Here is a 25,192-nt window from a genome sequence, read left to right as displayed (position 1 = left end):
TTATTACAGCTCCAGTTAGATCCAAAAAAATGTTTCTCAGTAAAGTTGCATCTCAGCATAATATTTCTATATGATTGAAAAAAATACAGCATCATTATAAAAAATGTGTATTGGAATGCTGTCTGATGAAAGTATTTTGAGGTAGAAGGTACTTTTAACATTTTCAGCCCTTGACAGGTGGGTCAAAAACTGACACTGCTTCCAACCATCTCTGTTTACTTTCACTCAAGCTTGTGTGTGGACCCCATGTGACCTCTGCATTATTATTCATCGTATGGTACGGTAACTAGCACGCTTCCCTGTTGTGAGGCGGTATGCAAAATGACTACATGCCGGGCTGAAGACATTCAAAGCTAATCCTTATATCTGCTCAAAGACGCCAGATGATCAGCTTTCCCTTTTGGCAAACAGAGAGTGCTGCAGGGTTTGTATATCTACCACTGAGCCCGCTTGATGCTTTTCACATATCTAGAGCTATGCAGCGCTACCTCTTAGAGCATGAGTCAATAGTGAAGTGCATGTAGTAGCCTTGATACTATGGTTTATCAAATATACTGTATGCGAAAAAAAATATGCTTTAGCTACTTAGCAAAAGCTTTTCATTTTCTGTGAGCTGTACTCAAACTTAATATTATTAAATACTGGCATTAATGGAAACCTCTTCTATATGCCGTCTCCTACAAATAAGAAGTAATACAGCTGTAAAAGATGCTCAAACACGCTCGAATTATGAATTGTAATCACGGATATGGTGTAAGAAGCAGCATGCTTAATTTGTTCTATTATCATGACTGCACCTTAAAGACGTGACTGCTGAAGTTCAGAGCACATGCAGAAATTTTCATGAGCTGCTGGGCAAACAGATAGAAAACAGTAAACAATATGAGCTACAGTATAGAAACTGAAATTCCTGAAATATATGGTCAAATGTTACTCACACCGAAACAGAGGCATATGCATTCACAACAGTAAGCCCAGTCTAATTTGCAATCTACTGCAGTCTAATTTGCTCTAATCAGATGTATCAACAGAATGATTCTAGCAATTGCACAAAATTAATTCCATCTGTTTTCACATTATGCCTAGGGAAAAAAAGGCTGGTTGAGATATGTGAGGCTCAGAGGAGGGTCTGTTCTTTGGTATAGGTTTGCTATTTTTATTACATATTTTAAAAAGAGTTATGATTTGCTTTAATTCTATCTGTGATCTGGAAAACTGCAATGTAATTATGTTTGGAAGACTATATGGACTGCAGAAATCAACACGACCTATAAGGTGCTGTCTTCTAAATAAGTGGCCTATTTAAAGCACAGGCACTGTTCAACAGCAGTAGAGAATAGTAAATTCATCATATACAATTATATAATAAAGAAATCTAAGTCATGCAATCCAATCTTCTGGTTATTTGTACTAATACAGTTATGCAGTCATGGTAATTTTGAGTTCTGAGATGATAAAAATATCTTATATGAACAGTTTATTATTGTAGATACATATCATCAGTATGTGCCAATGACTCAGCAGGTGCTGATATACTATGATCTAAAAGGTACAGTCTAGTAAGGAGGGTTAATGCTAGCAAGCTTGGGTTCCATTCTCTGGCAGCTGATTAGGGTACCTTGTGGGCCTCCTCATTCCAAGGGGAATATCAGCTTAACCATAGAAATGGTCAACCAATCAATTTACAGTTTACATCCACGTCTGTTCAGACTCATATGTAGCCAGTGGACACTGTTTTAAATGTGGATGTTACTGCAAAGATGCCACAAATTCTTAAACATTGATGACTCACAGACACCTTCAACCCAGCGGTGCAGAAAGATATATACAATCAGCATAGTGTCAAGGTGGACACCCAAGACTAGTGTCACCAATTCAGTATACCACAAAATGTAAGCCCTTCTGTTCCTGAGATATGACGTTGAATAATGGCCAGAAAGGTGTTTTTGCAGAACATTATGATGTCAAAGTGAAGCTGACCTCTGTCCCTTTGGATATAAAATGTCATTACTTTATCATTTTATCTTATTAGACATTTGTATCATAATTGTATATGTGGACATTTGTGCCAAATTTGAGGAAATTCCTTGGACGTGTGCTATGGATATAGAGTTCATGACAAGTGGATGGACGGATGGACAGACAACCAAAAATATAATGCCACTGGTCGCTGCTGTTTCTGGCACAAAGACATAAAAGGGAGAAAAACACATCTTGTATCAACCTTCATAGGCTGTACACAGCTATGATGTACTCTAGTCAGTAGTGCGCCACAGAGGTTGACAGAATGTCTCCTGGCAACACCGGCTCTCATGTGTCAGTCAACATGAGGGATGCCCACCCAGAGGCCTGAATCCTAGATGCTGTCTTTACAAATACATTTGAAAATGCTTATACATGCTTTAAAAAAAATAAATAAATAAATAAATAAAAATATGCACAACAACAGCATATCCACAGTTTCTATTACCTTACACAAAAGTGAGGGGAATACAACTTTCAGTTTAACTTTAAATTTTCAGTTTTTATATCAATGAAAACACCACAGAAGCACTGAATTTCTGCCTCTGTGGGACAAAAAAAAATCACTCTACAGCATCCCACTAAACAAAACTCACACATCTTTCTGGCAGACCACTAAGAAGAAGTTTCATAGACCTTTCACATTCAGCCACAGAGATGGTAGAGTATGAATGGTGAGTATGGCACTGTTGCTCTGCCAGTACAAACAAGAGGCCTCACCATGGGCGAGAAAAGACTAACCCAAGGCTAACACTCAGATTGCCCCATCTGGCCTAATTATGGCTTCCCTTTAGGGATGGCTGTGGCCTTTGTCTTTGAATAGCCACACACTCCCCAAAACTCTGTTTGCAGTCAAGGCCTGTAATTAATGTGGGACAGAATTAAGATGCAAACCCAACAGGAAGCTACACCCATGGCTGGCTCAAGGACCTTCAATGAGTCGATTTCCCACCCATAATTTAGGAGCTTAACCTGCTGTAGGTCTGTAGCTGTGGTTGGTATCCTCTGGGTGGCAAGAGTGACAAGATTGATTTCACAAAGATGAAACTAGGTCATAAATTCCCTTAGGTTCAAACATTCAACAGTTTCGATAAGTGTGTGCAGGGAAATATTATTTGTACAAGATGAGCGATGATTGCAGTGACACAATTTATTGACAAGGCTTAAAAAAGTTATCTGAGAAGCTTAAGTGTGTCAGCTTTGATGTGACACAGAGCTGTCCGGATGGTCTAGAAGGTATAATTTTCCCAAGAAATTGAGAGATACATGCACGTTTACATGTAGTTTTCAAGAAATGTAATCCTGTAGCCCAAACTGGGGCTCAAATGTGACAGTAAATGTTGTTAATCCCTCAAAGCACAATTCGCTCAGGGATTTGAGAACTGGTGCAGTGCCAGGCTTCTGACATGCCCTTAAATATTGGAGGAAATATCGTGGGTGTGGGTGTTGAAATCTCCCAGCAAACAATGAAATTTTAATTCTAACCACTCCTGAGGAGGAAAATCCACTGTAATAGGATTTGATGTCACCAGATTGTTTCCTCATATTAGGGAGAGTAATGATATGAGTGACAATATCTTGCCAGACTGTGGAACAACAAAGTAAGATGCATGAAATATTGATTGCCAGTGTCTGCTGTTATTTATATAGTGTGTAGTGGGGCCTGGCAGTCAAATCTAACCAGGATAACAAGACCTGGAACCTCAAGTCCTCAAACAGCAATGCAAAATCTGACAGAAAAATTAGAAATTATGTGAGTTAAATCAGTGGTGTAGTGGCTGCAGACTAGGTGGGTGTACTACCAGGTAGATGGGTAGGTTACAGGGGAGGAAGTGGGTATACTCCTCTACAGACTCCAATAGCTTTTTTGCTAATGGGTGGGAATGAACAGCCAGAAAAAGAGGTGGGTGTATGCCAGACCCAAAAGCCAAAGTATCAGTGCCCCCCTGGCTTTCACCTGCAAAATGTTGCTCAAATAAACACCTACAAATCAGGAGAAGACCCAAAAAAGACCACAAAGAAACACAAAAAGACACCAAAAAGATGCAAAGGAACTGCCAAGAGACGCAAAATTACAAAAAGGGGCAAAACAATCAAAAAAGATATCAAAGAGACACAAAGTAGCTACAAAAAGATAAAAAAATGACATCAAAGAGACATGCAATGATAACAGACAGACACAAAATGACCTAAAAGAGACATGAAATGAAATGACTAAAAAGACACAAAATGACCTGAGAGGCAATAAATGACTACAAAAAGACATAAAATGACATAATATCAAAGAGACACAAAAAGACAACAAACAGATGCAAAAAGATCTGCAAAGACACAAAATAATTGCAAAAAGGTGAAACGACCAAAAACCACAAAGAAGACCTGAAGAAAGAAGATACAAAATGACTACAAATAAACATAAAGACCAAAGAAAACATAAAATGAACTCAAAGAGATTCATAATAACTGCAGACACAAAAAGGGGGGCACAAAAAGAACTCAAAAAGACACAAAATGACTACAGACACAAAATGACCTCAAAGAGACATGAAATAACTACACAAAGACAAAAAATGCCTTCAGAGAGAGACAAAATAACTTTAGACATAAAATGACCTCAAAGAAAGACAAAATAACCATAGACATAAAATTGCCTCAAAGAGATACAAGGGGACTACAAAAGGACACAAAATGGCCTCAAGGAGACACAAAACCACATCAAAATGCATAATGACTACAAATAAAGACAAACAACAAAAACAGAAGCAAAACCACCTGTGTGCCAGGCTGTGTCAGGCTACTTTGAAGGAGAGGTGGTGGGGTCTTTTGCATATCTGGGCCCATTGTCTGATAACCTGCCCATAGATACGGCCCGTATACCTACTGTACATATACCCTACACTGCACCACTGAGTTTAATATGTGTAATACTTTGACAAATTTCTTGGATATGACCTTTAACTCATCAGATGCATCTGTACTGAAAGCAGAGGCAGGAAACACAACATTTTTGGAAATTACAACCTCATCTTTTCTGGTGAAGTGACTGCAGTGAGGTAGAATAACATACTAAAAAGCACAGCACATTGCAGAGCACCACCGGAGAGAGGAGAGCGATCACTTTGACTACTTACTGTAAATGTTCCATCCATTAGAGGAGCAAAAATTTAATAAATATGCTAATATGTTACAGTCTACAAGGCTGGTTGGCAGCACATTTTCAACCTACTGAGAATCACTAAAAAAATCATTGAGCTGTATTCATGGCTAGTCACTTCGGAACAAGAGCCTCACTTATCACGGGCTCCTTCACTCTGGAGAAAAGTGTTTGTTTGTTTGAGTTGTTGTAATGAAAAGTTAATCAAGTGAGATAATTGAATGTTGTTCAGAGACAGGGGGTGGGAGGGAAGGTGCATGTTTGACATTGTTTATTTTTCAGAGGCTTCATTGTTAGAAAATATATACTAATGTTTTTTGTATTATTTTTCAGTGTCAGAGTCAGAGACTATTAGAAAAAAAAATGATTAAGGTGTGTGTTTGCCTAAGAAGATAAACCAGGGAGACAATGCTTTCTCACTTGCACGTCAGTAATGTTTTTTTTTTTCCTGCTACTTTGCAGCCAGTGCACTCACAACTATAATTTAAATCCCCAAATAACTTAAATCAGTGTGTTCTCTGCAGAGGGCAAACACATTGCCTTTGACAAATTTTGCTATGACATGGAAATCATCGCTGCATAAAAGTCCAGATTACCCTTACGTGGCAGAAATAGATCCACATATTTTGGAATCAAATACATTAGAGCGCCTGTCAAAGCAGAGTGCTGGGAGAGGCAGCCGCACCTCATCACTGTAACATTCAGCCACATTCAGAGGACTATTTTTGCTGACACTTTTCTATTGGAGTGAGTCAGACTGGCACAGGTTGACTCCAATCATATATTTAATCACAACCAACTATGCTCTCTAGGAAGCAATTTGTGACAATGTTTGCTCGTTCATCTTTCCGCTTTGCGTCATAAACCCTGTCATTAACTTTACAAGTCATTTTTTTGCAGCACCAGTATATATCCTGCAATATTTAATTATCAGTGAAGAAACAAATTTATAGTTGCTTGACTTGACTTGAATCTCTCGGTGACTGGATGCTTTCATCTGTATTGGTGCCTGCCCATAGACAGCTGAATCTGTGTTTAACCATGTAAATTCAAAGGGGAAAAAAGTGTGCTTTTGTTCCAGATGTTCTTTTTTTTGCCTCTAAAATTAGTTAAAATTTGAAGCTATTTGACTTTTTTCCCATGCTAACAAGTAATATTTTAAAATGAAAAAAAATTTGATGTGAACAGTTGCTGTAAAGATTCATGGTGGATTATATACATTTCTTAGGTTGCCATGTATTATATCACATTACAAAAAAGTACTACAACTAATCAATACCAGCTGCAACAACATCACCAGGGCTGGTATTGTTTCACCTTGTGAATCTGTGTTTGTGTGTATAATAATAATAATAATAATGATAAGAATAAGAATAAGAATAAGAATAAGAATAAGAATAAGAATAAGAATAAGAATAAGAATAAGAATAAGAATAAGAATAAGAATAAGAATACACTTTATTTATATAGCACTTTTCTTAAAATTACAAAGTGCTTTTCAGGATAGAAAGAAAGTGTGTGTGTCTTCAGGATGAAATGTGTTCCTGGTGGCACCTGTTGTAGTGAGAACTACCACAGAAGCTGTTTGGAAGGCTGAGTTTGAGGATGGGTTTTGTCTATAGCTTGTATGTAAAGATGGACGATATGACAGCTCCCCAAAAGTGATGCCAAAACATCCTGATCGCCTCCTGATGGCTGGCTGCAATATAGGTCATAAACCATGCCCCCTCCATGTTAGTGAATGGGCCAAACCAAAAACTCATGTGTCAAATGTCGCTGTTCTCATTCGGTTGGACAAGTATATGGGCAGGAACACAATATGCTGGAGATCAGCATGTATATTCACACACACACACACACACACACACACACACACACACACACACACACACACACACACACACACACATACACACTTCATATTAAGTTGCTGATCACAGTATCGCGGCCAGTGATCCCAGCTGAAATTAGTAAGATGTTTGGAACTCAAACCATGGTGCTAATGATTTGAGGTAAATGTTTTGCTGAAAACCAGCAATTCTTCTCATAATATTGTGATTAACATTAAAATTGTATTCATTTTCTACAAAGTTAAAAACAGGCCTGTATGTTCAGTCGACTGCAAAACAATGAGCAGGCGTACCATAACCAACTTATCTTGAAAAAAATCTAATAAAGTAATGCAGTTTCCTTATGTTAAAATACCCTCAGGGTTCTCTGTCTTTCTCCCTCTCTCCTTTTTTAATCCAGTCAGCCAGAAACATCAACTACTAAGTGAATTTGCCTGGTTTTCAAGAATTCTTGACCAATTTAACACACATACATGTAAAAATGATGGTGGTACTAGACATCATACTCAGATCTAATCAGGACATTCAAAAGTGGCATTAGGCTATATTAATTTTGACAGCTGCATAGTTGGATGGTCATAACATAAGTGCTGGCAAATCATGTCTGACAATATTTTGAGATCCAACTGTCAACAGCTAAAAATAATGTTGACAGCTCCGCACTGTAGTGACTTAAGCTAATGTTAGCTTCACAGACTGACAGGACAGGCTGTCTCACAACTCCAAAACCACGAGTTCTTAATTCAGAGCAAGTAATGTGATAAGCTATAAATGATGTGCTTTAAAGTTTAACTCAGAGTTTCTGAAAAGACTTTACACTCAGCAACTGTTGAACCACCTGCCATCTGCCTGAAGGTTTTACCCAGGCCATCATCTTAATTGCTTATGTTAATTAAAAATAAATAAATAAATTAAAAAACACTCATCACTCCGTGGGTTATTTAAAGCAAAGTATAGACACTAAGCCCAATCCTTATTTTTTCCAATCTTCAAAAATAATAGAGTGGTGGTTCCTCTTCCACAAAACATCTTTGGCAAATGATGGCGACACCAGAATGTGCAAATCGTAACAGCAGAAAACAGCCAAGAGGTTCTTTCTTGTTTGGCTGACTTACAAGTCAACATTAATTAGCTGCAGCTGAGTCAATTTACATAGACGGTTGTCATTATAGTGGCAAAAATGAACAGTCGCTGGCCTAATCTAAAACTTTTACTTACTACAGCCTGTTAAAACCGAGCTGGACTGTTCATTAGGGTCGTTATATAAATATATGTATTCCATCCAGTTGTTTATAATGCGCTTGGGGAAAAGATGAAGCAGTAGAATTTCAGGCGCATCTAAAGGGAAGCCTAACCATGCATATTCTGCTGGGTCTGAATGTTTACTTTTACAAATAGCTGCTCCTCTCATCCTCAATGTGATCTGATCAGCTGTGAATGGATGGACAAATCAATTCTCCACCATGTGAGTGACAAACTGCTGCAGAGGAAAAAAAAAGAAGTCATGGAGAGCTCCACCAGCATTGTGTTCACAGACCCACAAAAACCTTAGATTCTAGATAGAGGACTCTCATTGATACAAAGGCACATACAGGCATTTAAAAGAAGCCAAAAAAAAACCCACAAGTGCCCTCTTTGTCTCCATTTACCACCACACATACACTTTCATTCTGAGGGAAACACTGTACTGATGTGATAAATGATACAGCAGCTAGTTCCTGCATGACTTAAACAGAGAGACTGATTTTGGTGCAAATTTTAAAATTTTAACAGTTCTAGCACTTGCAGAACATTATAGCTCATTTATACAATCCACGTGAAACAAATTTAGACGGAGTGGATATTAGGTACATACAGAACATTGATCGATTTTTCTTAGAGAACACGCTTGGAAGCCTAGCACAAAGAGAGAGGAGAGAGATCAGGGAGCAGCAAACTTCCCCACTGGGGGAAACCTCAGACTCAGAGCCTACAGGGGGATGAAATGGAACAGCGAGCGGCAGCAATAACTGCAGCAGCTATGGTTGTACTGTGAGCAGTGTAGCAGCTCTTTCATTGGCAATGAGAGAGTGAACACATGCGTGGCAGCTTAAACAGAACACTATATTAGAATAGGGCTCTGGATATGTGTATACAGTGTATCCTGTGTGATTTTACCAGTGTGACTCAAGCTGTCTCAACTAGCTTCACAGGCCTCATTCTTTTTAGGCTGGAAGGTTAACAAAACATGAATTATATCTATAATGTTTGCTGTTTTTTATATTCAAATTGACCCATTTTCTGTCTGAGTACGATTTTTTTCTACTCCACGCTTCACCACCAAATGATGCTGACCGATTCTGCAGTAAATGTCAAGTTTTTATGAGCTATTACTAAATGAGGCTTTTAATAATGAATGTAATGGTTTGGGTCAAGCTCAGTCAGGTATAAAATGTGTATCTGAAAAATACCACAGTACTTATTACTGTGTTGTCTAAATGTCACTAGAGGTGAAACACTGTGAACTGCATGTCATTCTCATGTTAGTAGTCAGCTTCAACATGCTGCTCACCAATGTTATTGAATTAAACATTCACCTATAACTTGTAATAACTACAGCAAGAAAATAATTAGCTGCATTTCAGTTCTAATAAAGATAAGAGGACAACCTACGCAGCAGTGTTAACTGCCATTTGAAAAAATCAATAAGTAAAATGCCTGGTGACTAAGGCTTTGTGCTATTTGGCAATGAACACTAAGGCATTTGCATACATCTCCAAAGATAGTATTTGAATCCCTTATCTTAAGTATAACATAAAGACATATTTGTATTCCAATGACACTTGCTGTGCTCTCACTTTGAGGATAGCACACACAGTGGCACCACCATAGCAGTAGCTAGTAGGGGCCTCTGTGTGGTGTTTTTAAACTTAAGAGGGCTTGCTCGCAAGAAATGCTTTGTTCCTAACAATCAATGTACTCTTTCAACTTAAAACTGTCTCTTAAAGAAAAAGGAAAGAAAGAGAAGAAAAATAAAGTGTCATCTAATTCCCTACATCTGAAGCATAGAAATGTATCATGTGGTTTGCAGAAACGTGTACTGCCAACTAGCACCTGGATTGTATTTCTTGCTATAATCATAAGTAATGTTAAATTTTAAATTGTGACTTACATGCAATAATTGGTTGTTGAGCTACACTTTACCAGTGACTCCCATTTTATGACACATTCTCCTTCCTTTGCACTTTGTGCCCTGTGAAAGGCATAAAAATACCATATCAAGTACTATAGCGCAAGGTCATGACAACAATCTCATAATTCTGCTTATGCCAATATTCACACTGCCATGAAATCTGAGCCCAGACTATGATGTTTTTTTATCACCAGTGTCTGACTCATAAAACTTAATGCTGATGATCTTTCTGGGCATTCACACAAAAAAGACTGTATTCACTCTTTGCAGTATTACAATATCCACAGAAAAGATGCCAAATATGATAGACCAATGTCAGCACACAAGTGATTAAAGCCAATATGTGGAGTCTTTAATGTGAATATAGCAATATTTATGATACATACATATAGCTAAAGGGCATATCCTGATGGCCAAACGTTTGGCTTGTAGGAAAAGTAGTTACAGTTAAAACTGCAGTCTGTCCACCAATACTGTCATAATATCACTACTGGGGGAATCCAATGTCAGAAGAAACAATAGCTGGAAGATAAAATTCAATCAGTAGAGCTCAGATGTTTTAAGCAGTAAAATAAAGGATCTAAAATTAATCAAATGCCATAATTTCTTTACAATTGAATGCAATATTCATACAGAAATTAAGTCTATAACTATAACTGCTGTGGAAATGGACAGTAAATTAAGTGCCAAGCAAAATATCACTGGGTTTTTATCATTAGTTATATAATTCTCTGCACTATATAGTCAAGGCTGCATTGCTGATACTCACTTTGAGACAGCAACGTGACAGCATTGAGTTTGCTTCAATCTATCAATGATCTTTGATGACACTGCTGAAAATGTGCTGTCACAATACCATCTCCAGCAAGATTCCACTGCTGCCCCCCTCCAAAAAAAGCAGAATGCAAACCCAAGAGATTAGTACCGACAAATATTTCCATTTCTTTTTGATTATTCCCTCATGATGATTTGACCCCAAACCGACTGTATAAACCAGTGTGACTTTCTATACAGGATGACAGCACATGCTCTGGTTTCGAAGTGATAACACTACTTTAATGTGTTACACATTTTGGTTTGAAAGTGAGAATTTTGAGTAAACTGCTTGAACAAACATGGATTAAGCCTGGTATCAAAATTAAGCTTCCATTTTCAAATCTAGAAGAGGCCTAACGCCAAGCCATACGGGGTGACAAAGTCTCCAAATTCAGTTTCTAAGTAGCTCTGTGCTGTTCCTTTTATCCCCCCATGTCCATTTGGGAAATATTTGTTTATGTTCACTTGCTGGGGCTGCCCTAAAGATAACATATGAAGTCTGAAGCTGAATTGTGTTTATTTAAGTCTGACATTTGTCTTCCTCAGCGCAAGCAGTAGAGACTACAGAGATCCCACGGCACAGCCATGAGCCGGCGATTAAGAATGAGCAAGTTTCCTGAAGGTGAACGAAAAGAGTTTGGTGGTTTTCCATCTGGGCACCTTCATATCAAGGCCTCTCGGGATGTTCAGCATGTATATTCATAAGAGGTAGGGAGAGAGAGAGAGAGGGGGAAAAAAAGTTTTGTGAGAGACCCAGCTGGTTGCCTAAAACTTCTCTTTGGTGACCTCAATTTCTCCTGCTTCCCAATGAGTGTGGTCTGTCCATGTGGGACTAAGCATACTGTGCAGTGTGTGTCCCTGAGTGAACTTAAGCAGAGGGTTGGCAGCACACAGACTAAAGTGACCATAATGTGTTATCTTTAACATCATATTAACAAATATTTAGAAAGACAACAAATTATTTTTTTTTACACACACTTTAAGTAATTTAGTCTTTAAGACAGAATCAATGTTGCTTCAGACAAGGAAGTCAAAGCTGACAGCAGTGATGTATTAGGATTTCTTGCATTCAGGTCACACATTATTACACATCCGATAGTGCCTTTTAAAGAAATTTAAAACACAGTGGTGCCATATTACCTATTCATTGACAAGGGATTTGTGAAATGACATCAGATGGAAAAGGAAAGTGGATGTATGCTGTTCACAAGGTTAAGGCTGGACAACAAAGATGAAGCCAACACACTGTAGAGAAATCTGTGATGAGGTAAAATCCCTTCTGGTCTTTAAAAGGCCAGTGTTACTATTTAACAGGACTAATTATGAGACAAATATGAAAAGTGAAGACAAAAGCAGATGTTCTTGGAATTCTGGCAGCCATAAAGCCATAAGTAGCATGGTTAAAAATCCAAAATTTGTACATGGCACATGATGGGCCAATAATATAATATTTGGGCAAGACAATCTGGCTTATTAATTCATCCTCAAAATTCAGACTGGGATTTAGATTTAATGCTCTATATTCCTTGTGTGGGTGCATCAGCATCTATTAACAATAAAAAACATTACAAACTTTCACAGTTTCCATGGGAATATTTTTAATGTTTTCTACACAGCCTAAAAGAGTACTGGAAAAAACAAGTCTAGAAATTTACAAATGAGTCAACAGTTTTTGTATTTTCAATTCCATTGTCTTGAGGTTTATGTTTTGTTTTGTTTTTGTTTTTATTTTATTTTTTTTCCGTCAAAGAGGCTTTTGGTTAAATACATGAAATATGATCTGTGGTTAAACAAGCGTAAAATACTTTCACATTTAGTTCTACAATATCAAATCTGTCAGCTAATACCCCACTCATGAATTTCGAAGCTTTAACACGTTTGAAAATAGCCGGTTGCTAACAAGTGGCTACATAAGACTACAGAGGTTGTCGAGGACTTCGAATGTCAACACAACAAAAATGGAAACTCATCTACACACTAGTCGACCTTTACAGGCTCATGCAATTTGTTTTTTATAGCCCAGGGTTAACTTTCAGCTTCCAGTTATTGCATTTACATTATAAAAATCATAAACTTGGTTTTAATTTGTGAGGATTATCTTGCTGTACAAAACATGTAAGTACTTTTTTTTGGCACAGAACTTTAAAAAAGCTTAACAGAAAATCCCCCTAGCATTTGATTTAGATCAAACTTATGGTGGTTAATTGATGGTGAATACTGCAGCGACACATCAAGGTATCCTTACTGTGAAAGAAAATATGGGATGTGACACAGAATGAAATATGTAGCAGATCTCCTTCTTGGTAGTCGTGAGCTTTAAAAACACCTGACATCCTAACCCTTACACTTTGAACAAAACATTTTAAATGCAAAGCAGTACACCCAGCTGATGCATATGTGGTTCTGGCTTCACAGCTGATTCAAGTGTTGCTCTATCCTTTATTTAACTCGCTGCACTTTAAATTAGAGAGAAAAGTCATTTTAAGTGGAGATTGGAGGTCTTGAAACTGTGGTTTATAAAACCACTTAAAGCTTCAGGTTCACTTGTGAAAAGACCAAATATATTATACCGATGAGTGCAGCATACACAGCTCTTTACAAAAGCAAACAAAAAAGGGGGAAAAAGCAATCTGGTAGCTCACTGATTAAGAACTGAGATACCAAGTAATAATATAAAGAGATTTTAGCACTAATTATAACATACATGCATTCCATTTCTAAAAAAAGAACATGTTTTATAATAAAAGACCCAAAAAAAGATCATATCTTTTATTATTTTATTTTAATCATGGGTCTTTGAGATATCTAATATAAGGAAGGCTTTTAAAGTAAGAAGAAAAGGTATTTTTCTGTGTAATGAAAGCCTTATTTTTCTGTACTTATTCTCCTTCTTTACTCTTGAGTAAGTTGCACTGATTTATTTTTTGAGGAGGTTCGAGGAAGTCTTTGTGATGTTGCTTTGTCTCCAAAATACAAAAATATTCAAAAGAACAGAATTCTGTCTAAATTTTTTGTCTGAACTTCTTTCTTCCTACATCTTTTTTACTCCCTGCGGGCGACTCTGGCTAATGGATTGATTCCTCTGTGCTCTCGGTAAGATAAAGCAAGGTGAGACTTACTTCTATCATATTTTAATTGTATGCTAGAATTATTGTAGAACAGTGTCTAATCATTTTTCTTTAGGGGATCTGTAATAGAGAGTCATTTACAAGTTGGCAGCAGTGTGTATGTATTATCATGATGGCTACTTAGTATTGCTGTATGTGTGAAGGACTTCTTGCCATGGCCAGATAATAGATTTTAATTACCTGGTCCTTCCAGCATCGGTGGATGCACCAACATATTTCTGCCTACTTTGAAACATCTTTGCAGTATGGCACATGGAATATTTAAGCATACAAATACTGCCTGTGTGTTCTACCTCGACTGACTTGATCGCATTCCCAGGTGAAGTTTTGCATTTTTGTTCTTATGAAATAAACACTGGAGCACAGCCGTAACTATAACATGTAAAGATATGTAGTTTTACATTGTGGTCTGACCTGTCTGACATACAGTATCTGCTCAGCTTATTTCATGTAGTTTGCTGCTTTTCTATCATCTTTGATATATAAACTCTACCAGCAGCAAGGCTAGGCAATGTACTGCTGTGGATGAGGCCGCAGCAGCACGTATTTTAGCCACCTAAAGAATGAATATTGGTGTTATATAAATATTGGCTCTGCTTTACCTTAGACACCAACCACTCACAATTTGTGACAATCTCGCAGTGATATGGGATGTTTGGGACAAGTGGGTCCAGACTTAGATAACCCATTCTTTACCATCAAGGCCCTCGCTAACTGTGACTTTGGAGGGATGTCTGACTGCATTGCAATTAATATCAAACAAACAGGAATTATCGCAAAAAAAAAAAAGACAGCATGCAATGCACAGCCCAACTTTGTTTGACACATGCAAATGTATATTAGAAAAAACCCTGAGGAAGCACCTAAGGAGAATAAGGGCATGTGGGTGGTATGAGGCATGACAGAAGAACTACATGGTCATAAAATTACACGGGATCACATTTCACATTGTACTCCCTAGGTGAGAAACTGCTGAAAAGGCAGCTTACCATGTTGGGGAAAGAGAGAAAGAAAAAATAAGCCTGAGCTTCTGTATGAAGCAATTAAAACATCAAAATGATCTTTCTTTCCAACTTAGGTCAATCACTGATGTAACATAGTTAAGATAATAGAAATTTTTATTATTACTGAAGTTGATTAATATTACAGTCATTTTGTGAAGGTTTAAATTACTGGGCTCAATTTGACCCTGAGGATAAAAAATGTCAGTAAATTTGAAGATGAGAGGGTTTAAGAACGTTCTGTAGCTCTGAAGCAGTTCAGCAGATATGGAAAACAGCCAGAGTAGGATATCAAATGTATGCTACATTACAGTTTCTCTGAACCACAGTTCTCACTGTAGCCCTAAGAAAAGGAAAAAAAATAAAAATAAAAATAAAAATCAGTTTATGCATATGCATTTATATTTTAGGTGATCTATAAACTTAAATGGTAATTTTCAAACCAAACCAGAGACATTGCATACTGTTACAATGCCTTTCCACTTCAATCAGTCTTGATTTAATTCCATTCTCTGGTTCCAGGCATCCTACCAAGTAAATCCATCAGTGCAAGCAGTAGTGTAAGGAGAGAGACATCCTAGCAAGAGTTTCTTTACTCAGTGCCAACAAGCAGGCTTTCGGACTCTTCACAGCTGTGAATCAGAGGCTACCATATCCTTGCACATAGCACTCACACAGAGACAAAGCCCAGCATGACTTTTACTGTCTTACAGGTCAAAAAAGGTCTTGATGTCTGCCAGACAGGGGCTACTGTGGTGCCAAGACCGCAGCAATCACGAAGCAGACGCTACCTTATCACAGAAGCCAGGTGTCCAAAGCAGCTTGGTATAGCTGCTAAGAATGCGAGCAACAACAAAAACTTGTGTACAACACAACACCTGGTGCTACTGTCCTGCTGAGTCTCTTGCCTGCTTTGACAGAAAGGATGATGAGAAGTCACCTTGGCAACCAGTTCAACCAGAAAAGTTTGAAAGTGACAGCTCATGCTACCATTACATGAGTTAGCATTTATATCATCAACCATCATGCATTGGCAGCTGAATTTAAATGTAACAAAAGAAAGACAGAATAAGCAGTGCTTATCTAAGAGAATGTGGGAACGATCGCTGAACTCCTATAATCACCAAAAAGCAGGCTTTAGCTTAAATTTACTCAACTAAAGTTTGGAATAATGAATATGTCTATTATTAACAGAGAATAAAAGTTAAGCATTTTCCACAGCCATATATTTTACAAATGTAATACAGATTTAATATGTAAAATAAATTTCACAATCTTAATAAGCCAAATAAGATGAGCATAATCTGATTAATTAACATAATAATAAGAATACTTATTAATTTATGTATTCTAAACCCAAGGCGAAAAAAGAATCAGCGTCATTAACTCTTACCTCGACAGTGAACTCCTTCATCATAACCGTCTTCACAGTCTCTGGCTCCATTGCAGAGTTTGTTGAAATGAATACATTTTTTTGTCCCGATGCACTGTATGTGATTGAGGGGACATCTGATCACCACCTCCTGCGCACCTAAGAAGAGAAACAAAGTGTCTTTTTTTTGTTGTTTTTTTTAAATTAATAATTCATGTATCATATCAGTTCACTGCAAAGCCACATCAGCCTTAAAAAGGTATTTTTTCAGCATACGGAGAAGCAATTACATTGGGAGTCCATATGTGAAATAAATTTGCATTTTTCACTCTCATTATCGTTTGTATTTTTTGCAGGTAAACAAATTTCTTGCAGTTTTGTTTTGACCGACCTCTCAAAGTGCTGATACTTCAAGACCTCATTTAAAGGAGGCAGAAGAACCTATGCATATGCAAACGTATTTATACTTCACACAGCATTGTTCTTTACACACAACAGATGTTCGCCACACTACTCTGCAGACGCACTGGTGAAGTCCTGTAACAAACTGCCCGACTCTCCCTGCCAGCCAGGCAAACAGCGGAGAGCAGCTGTTTAAGGATTCATGAGGCACATAGGTGACCCTCATTCATGTGGCAACCACAAGAGCACATAAAACACAGCTGACCAGTGCACCAGCACTGTAAATGTGTCACTTCTCCACCTTAACTACATTGATATCAATTACCAATGTGCCGCTGCAGCCACTTAATGGAAAGATTTATTGCCCACGCGATGGGGTCTGTAACAATCCCCGGAGTTCTCCCACCCCGAGGAACTCACATCCAAGCGCTCTTGGACCATCTTGATTTGGCGGTTACTGATTCACAGCATCCATTTCTACTTTGTAAGGTAAGAGATGCAGCAATTAATGTGGCCATTACAAAGAGGGCTGTCATCTGCTGCTGATTTACAGAGGGGATATGTCGCAGCAGTTGTGCGTCTGTATTGACACAATAATGACTCATATTAGTTTCTCCTCCCAAGCATTTTTATGGCTTTAAAAGGTGTAGCAGGAGAGGCTTCTTCTTTAATGAATATTTCTTGGCTATCTCTTCAAGCCCCACTGATTCACACTATTTCTTTGCCATATTTAGGTAAGTCAAATATAAGTGACCTTGTCTCTGAGAGTTCATATTTCACACATGAGCAAACTGGCAGCCTCATCTGCTGGGCTCCGAAATGTCTCTTCATTTCTCATCCAGCTCTTTTAAGGTTGGACTTTTTGATATTGTGCTTTTTCAGACCTTGTGTACAAAAATATATTTGCAAATCCATCATACTACATTAAACACAGTATATATTTTTAAAAAGTATATTATAAAGGCTTGACTTGCTTTCTTAATAATTATTACTAAGTAGAAAAAAAATACACCCTGAGGATTCCATTTTCAAAGTATCGCCCTTGACTTTTATGTCAATGTTCACTTTAGAAAAATATAAAAAGGAAAAAAAAATCCTTTTTGAAACTGCTAGCATTTCACACATCTAATACATTTAGAGATGTCAAAGTCAAATATGTGCTGTTTAACTGCCATACATTTTAAAATTCAAAGGAAATTTTAACTTTCTACAGAGACAGACACACTGTCCCAGAATATCTCACCCAGTGTCACACCACCGTACATGTCCATTTGGCAAAATGTGCTATTTAACACAAAGCCGTAAGGGTCTCTGACGAGGTAACAGCGTTGTCAGCCTCTCCCCTTGCTATCTCACCACATGGGTTCTAATCTAATGTGATAAGGGGAGGGATGGTGCATGAATATTCAGTGGCTCTGATCTGTCATGCAGGGGTACACAGATGGTCTCTCAACGGCTGAGGTATTCAGAATTCCTCTGTCAATTCCCAAACTACTGTACTATGTTGGATGATCGCTCAAAGTCGTATAAGCAGGATAGTACACCATGCCATGTAACAAATCCTCCGACAGCTATACAGGAGCCTCTCTCCCATTAGTTTTCAATTCCAAGGTGCAGAATGACGCTAACCGAACATCCTGCATGTGCCTGATCAGTTCATGCACACATACAAGATCCTCTTAAGCAATTCACAGAGCACTGAGGCTAGAATGTCTTGTACAAGGAAAAGTATTCTGTAAAAATTAGGCAAATGCACTCACAATTACAACTCCCTACAGGCCGCCAGAGAGACGAACTGTGAGATGAGCTTCTTCCGTAACAATTACATATAATGTTATAACTACAGTACGCGTTGCACTGAATGATCTGATATTTCATTAGTGCCATAGATAAACAGTGTTTCAAGTATGAAAACCATGAAAATGGACTCATATAAACTTTTTCTTTCATGTTTTTATGCATATTTAGTTAAGGAAGTATTTTATTACAGGAAAGATGATCCTTTCTTCGAACTGGGCTGTCTATGCCTTAGAAAGACAGAAGTGTTTTTTTAATTGGTGCAACACGACCAGAGGAAACAGAAAAGGGTATTTAGCATTTATTTTTGCTCAACAGGTCAAAAAAATCTACAACTACTAGAATACACTGTGCCACACAGACCAATAGATGCTCCTACTAGGTTGATGACGTAATGCTAATTTGTCCATTTGACGGCCATCTGGTAACAAATAATCTTATGGTACAGTTAAGTTACCGGTAAGCTAAATCATGTGTCTGAAAACATCTGAGGTGATAAACAGCCAATGCAGTGACAACATCTTGGTTTATATTTGATCAGCACTGCTTAGTTTTACTGTTGATCTCAGTTTTTTCAGCCTCTGTTTTCACCGTGCAGGAAGCAGCATGGCACCCACTTCCTATTCTCAAATTCTTGCTATTACAGCTAAACAACATGCTAAATTATGTTTCTAAAAACATTTTAGGAGAGAAATAGGTAGTGCAGAAACATAATCCTGGTTTATTATTTTGGTCCATCTCTTGATCCACTTCTGTAGTCCTTATGGCAGCATGGGTGGTGGGCAGTTCAGCCACAATGCAGCCTGTAGTTCAAGCAAAAGCCCTTGAGCAAGAGAAACTCTGTCGATGACACGTTGTGTATCATTTGGCTGAGTTTTGCTCGGAAGAGAGAGGGGAGATCTAGGCACTGAAGGAGGACAGTTTACCATAGTTTATTTACATATTACCCACAGTGTTCAGTACAAAGCGAGTTGAAAATTGGCAAAGTGTCCCTTCAAAGTTACTAATTATAAAATGTTTAAACCTTAACACACAGTGACTGCAATTGCTCTGAAAGTGTAATAATCCATCTCAGTGTTATAGAATAGGCATTTTTCACAGCAGACAATTTTACTTGTTTGTTAACAATGGTTGTGATTTATTCAAGTGTCCCAGTAAGCTATGACAGTGTAACAGTAAGCCAGCATGATCAATACCAGGACTCTGAGACTTAAGCAGCTACATGGATTTTTTGTTTTTTCTCAATATTTTCTGTTAAAACGTGCCAGCGCACTCACAAGTTTTTATCTTTATTCTGGTTGATTAATTTGGCTGCTCATGTTTACTTTAGACTCATACTAGAATTTTGGAAGGTGACCAGTTATCATGACCTTGTAAGAACGATGCAGCAAAACTAACTATGTGATCAATGTCAATCAAGCAGTTTGTGCACACCCACACTGTCCTGTGCGGAGGTCAAATCAGCCACAATTTAAGTGAGAACACTGATTTAGGTGCACCATGAATATATTGATGCTTTAACGTAATAAATTGTATCAGGTTAACAGTCATCATTAAAAATTCAAAGGAAGCACAAATTGCAGACAATGTTAATGGACACATGATCAGAGGTAAACAAATGCATGCTTCCTAATGGAGGCCTAAAGTGGGTTGAGGATGCATTTGTTAAACTGAAAATGCTTTGTGTATAGCAAATGTTGGAAACAAATAAACAGCCCCAGGTCCCTGTTGTATTAAGCAATTGCTGATATATAAATCTTAAATTATTTTAGATGACATCCGCACAGTCTTGGTAATGGCTTGATAAATGAATAATGTCCAGAGATGAAATGGGCAAGCACACTTAAATACCAGTTTAATCATAACACCTTGAGTGGAAGACAGATGTTCCCCTGGTAAACTAGAAAAAAAAATCATAGCATGATGTGCTTATTCAGGTAAAGTGGGAAGCATTTAAGTTCATCATCAATATTTATTAACGTCTTATTTTGTGATAACACAACCATAAATTAAACTTAAACATCCCCATCTAGTCTTAATACTGCACATTTATTACTGGAACTACTGCAAGCAAACCTATACTTAAGTGTACCAAATATAAGCTTCAGACCTATAACGATTTGCTGCATAGAACTAAAAGAAATGACTTGTGGTGGTTTAAAAAAATGATTTGAGTAGGTAGAATATTTTCATGCTTTCCAGATGATGAACCTTTTCAATTTTGGATAATTCAGGGATGTCTTCTTGCCTCACCATTAGGACGAACTTTACATTTTGGGCCCTACAACTTGTAATTATTGCTGCAGCAGATGTTCATTATGCTCAACACTTTTGCTTTTTAATGAACATTGCAGACTGTAGGTGCTGCTGCAAGATTTTAGATTTTAGGACGTGTTAATTAAAAATCCTGCCGCTATTTGCCCACTTTGAGGAGTGACTGAGTAAAAATCAGCTGGGCCAAAGTAATACCTCTATTTAATGTAAAATGAGAGGCTTCTAGGGGGGAATTGCAGCAGCTATGTTCATTATGATAATCATGTTAATCTGAGCCGGTGCCAGTTTGTGTGGAATAATGAATTCCTAAAAGAAAATAACAGAGAAGCTATCAGCAGGGGAAGCTCCTTGAACTTGTACGTACAGGGATTCATCATATCTCTAAGAAATAATGATTTCATTTTTCTTAATTTATGGTTTGAATCGTTGATCAAAGTGGCATCCTGATGCCTGACCCAAGGCAATGCCGATGTAGACTTCTCATAATGGCTTTATAATAGTAACAGGCTATATTGTGGTGAATCACACAATTACATTGACATTAGTTACTGCGTGCAATCTTGCTGTTGTTATTATTACATAAAGCAGTAATCTAATCAGAAGCATGATGACAGTGCAAAATCATTTTGGTGGTTCTGAACTGAAGCCAAAATGTCAGAAACAGCAGAGACAGCAGTAGCTTTCACTCGCTGCACTGTGATGGGTGCAGCAACTTTGCCTGTGGGCCAGTACAGACTTACCATTTGACATATTGCCTTATACTCCATTACAAATTCACCTGGGTAGATAGAGAGTGTATATTACGCCCCTGACTTTCACAACATTTTCAAACGATCAACATAAGCAGTGATTATTACCGTTTGCGTGATTCAGTTAGATACATATGCATGAACTGAAAGTAAACACCATATTCAAACATGTGATTACTGTACTTTGCCTTTGGGAGACAAACATTGTTAATTACTTCAGTAACTAGTAGCTAAAGTCTTGTTAATGTTAACAAGCAGCTCTGAAAAACAAACCATGACAGAGAAAGAGTTGCCAGAAGTGGTGCAATGTTGTTAACATTAATCGCTGGGCTGATAAGCTGTGTCACTGGTGTGGAAGAATACATTTAAAGTGTAAAATGCATGAATATTTTAGTTATTCTGCTTGTGTGCCTCTTTATGTGTGTGTGTTTATGCATGCTCAAGCATCAAGATCTCACAAAAAAACTGTGAACTCTTCACCTGTGAATGTAGTCTGTCTATTGTGGTGTCACTGTTGCTGTCATGCTTAAAGCTTGAGGATGTTTGGGTTATAAGATGTCTGGGCTCTCTGATGCTGTGGCTTAACTTGAGTAACTGATGGAAGGGGGTGATATATTTATAACTGTCATGTAATAGCACGGCAGGCGAGCCACTTTCCCTGTATCTAACCTTGATTTCAGTACATGAGCTGTTTGTACCCCGAGTGTAGGTTCATATCTCAAAGGCAAACAATTCTTGGACAAAATTCTGGGTATGTGGCGGTTCACTACATATCTTACTTGTCATGAACAATGTGCGTCATCCAAAATATGTGAAACCTCCATGGCAAAAAAGTGAAATGCTGAAATGCATGCAGATAAAGCTCAATGAAGTAAACAAGAGCAGAGTTTCCTAACATTACCGATGCATTTCACCAACTGTAGACTAGAGCTCTCCACAGCATGTTCTGCTTTTAAAAGGTGCAGTGGTCTCAACATGAAGGGCTCTTTAAAAGACTTATTTTCCTCTGTGACCTTTACATCCTTGCCATTTGAAATGATGTAGTCAGCCCAAAGAGCTTATTTCGCTGTATTTGTCTGACCCCAGAAATAGAGGCAATATTTTCCAGGAGCTGGAACCTCCAAGGACTGAGATTCTTTACAGACAGTGAGAGGAACTTACTGCACAACCACAGCATTGAATGTTGTGATTTTCGATACATTTAAAGAAAGATATGGATGTCTTAGATAAATGACTATGTTTAGGTCCCGCTCCCTTTCTCAGCATCAACAGGACATTAGCATTCATTTGACTCCTGTCTAATAACATGGAGCTGCTGAGATGCAGCCAATGGCACAGTATGAACTGGACAACTCCCTGGTGGGAAAATGTGTATGCCTTTGCAGGTCTGTGGATACACATGGCCAGCATTTGCCGATGCTCTGCCAGGCCTATCCTGCAGCCATTTTCAGTTCTTGCATGTTTCGGCATTTTTACACCTTCAATCAGGTCTTCAGCACACCAAACACATGCTGACTTGGATCAAAGCCAAACCGACTCAGCCAATCAAGAACATTTCAATGTTTGGCTCTAAAACAACCCAAAAGGCAGAAAAATGTTGGCATTGTACATTTCTGCAAACCATGGGTATGTTGCACATTATATTAACGAGTGGATATGTTGAAAAACCTGCAGCGGTTGGTTAACGTGGTTAGGTTTAAGGACAAAAATGCTTGGTTATGGTTAGGAAAAGATTATGTTTGGGTTAAAAAAATAACAAGTTTTGGAAGCGCAGCCCCCACTGAAAATGCATCATAGTCTAAGTGAAAAACAATCCCTCCTTTTGTGGCATTATTCCTACTGGAAAACAGTGATAGGTCGCTGGAAATCACCCATGTTCGGTAGCTTCTATATGAATCTGTAGCTTGGCAGAAAAAACAGCGACGGGCCACTGCAAAACACCCATGTATGTCCCTAAAAAGCCACTGGAGACACAGCAATTACTCTAAATCACAAGCAGTTTTTGTGTGTTTGTTGGTCTAAAACAGTGGTCTGTAATAGTTTGTAGCTTGGTGGGCTTCTCCCCAAAGTGACACACCATCCAGCATTCCCTCCACCTCCAAACAAAAGTTAGCTCAGAAACTATGGCAATTTAGAAGCGTTGATATGATCCGTATGAAAGGTGCAAATGTCATGCATTCATTTTTTGCAGAAATATACAAAACCACCATTTTCCTGTGGCAACTGAGCTGTCTAAAATCTTCTTTGGTTGCCTTATCTGGTAAGGATCATTGTGTCTCTGAACTACTGGCTTCCACATTTCTTCTTGTCCTATGTGTGAATTCCCTCAAGTCCCTTCAAGTTTCACTTCCAGGGGCGCTGCTCTGCAGATAACCTAGAGCTTCATATTTATAGCCCTGAGAGGCTAAAAGCTTCATTTCAAATCTCTGCCAGCAAGTTTAATTTTAAATCCAACTTGCTAGCAGTGTTGATCAATTTATCTTAAAAAAATTACACAATTCAATTACTAATAATTATTTGACAGTTAAGGGCATTACTTGACCTGTAAATTACTAAACAGCAGTATTAACTGTATTTACAATACTTAGATTAATTAGATTACAGAATTACAGTACTTTTGTTCCTTGGGTGTCATCTAACATCTAAAATCTGAAAAGGCATGACGCACGAGACTAACATCATGGCTTGTTGCATGCTCAATAGCAAACAACAACAAAACAATATGGACATACTATGCAAATATATTGCATTAAATGTGATTAACTAAACTAAAGCAAGGATGTATTATATATGATTGCCTTTATGTATAATTTTTCATCTACTCTAACACAAGCAGAATACTGAGAGAATAAAGTGATATGTTTCTGCATAGTAGTAAGCATTGATGTTGGATTTGTGTCAAATTGTCAGTGTATTCCATCTAAAAGGCAGCATTCTTCGGATATGTGGGTTATTCTACAAATACCAAAGAAGGGACTTGCTAGTTACTTCCTACTGATGTCAGCCCTTACCATTTAGCCCCACTTTGTTGCATTATCATTTAAAAATGATTGATTTGCTCCTGCATTATACATGATATCACTCAAATCGATCAGCCACCTCAGAAATGCAAACTATTATTATTTGCTACATGTTAAATGCAGTTGCTGCAGTAAATGAGAGCAAAATCAGAAAAGTAATATGTGCAGAGCCCCTCCGACACCTAATTTCCTGTGTGCAATAGCTTATTATTAGCTGTAAATTATGCTGAGTGTTCAATCAAATATATCTGAAAGAGGGGAAAAATGTCGCCACTGTGCAGTGGAGTGAAGCCGGGTGTTGGCATCGGTGACAATCTGGCTCTACCGTATAATAAAGAATCAATGCATCAGTCTGCAGAGAGGAACAATGGAGTAAAGCTGCACTTCAGAAACACCACACGCAAAAACACCCAGCAAAAAGCCAGTTTATCAGTA

At 37.9% G+C, this 25,192-nt stretch overlaps 1 protein-coding gene across 3 annotated transcripts in view; it reads right to left on the bottom strand.

Moving 5' to 3' along the window:
• LOC121949095 (low-density lipoprotein receptor-related protein 1B) overlaps nucleotides 1–25,192 on the bottom strand; it is a 312,361-nt gene that overhangs the window by 192,925 nt on the left and 94,244 nt on the right. For all 3 annotated transcript variants that reach the window (XM_088083039.1, XM_088083040.1, XM_088083041.1), the window contains one exon: nucleotides 16,537–16,674. In XM_088083039.1, the coding sequence (XP_087939165.1) occupies nucleotides 16,537–16,674 (138 nt within the window). The remainder of the gene's footprint in view (nucleotides 1–16,536; nucleotides 16,675–25,192) is intronic.

The sequence above is a fragment of the Plectropomus leopardus genome, chromosome 10 (assembly GCF_026936395.1).
Source record: "Plectropomus leopardus strain MGB_pleo_1.0 chromosome 10, ASM2693639v1, whole genome shotgun sequence".
Classification (NCBI taxonomy): Eukaryota; Metazoa; Chordata; class Actinopteri; order Perciformes; family Serranidae; genus Plectropomus; species Plectropomus leopardus.
The sequence above is the reverse complement of the archived record's forward strand: the minus strand, read 5'-3'. Positions and strand labels throughout refer to the sequence as shown.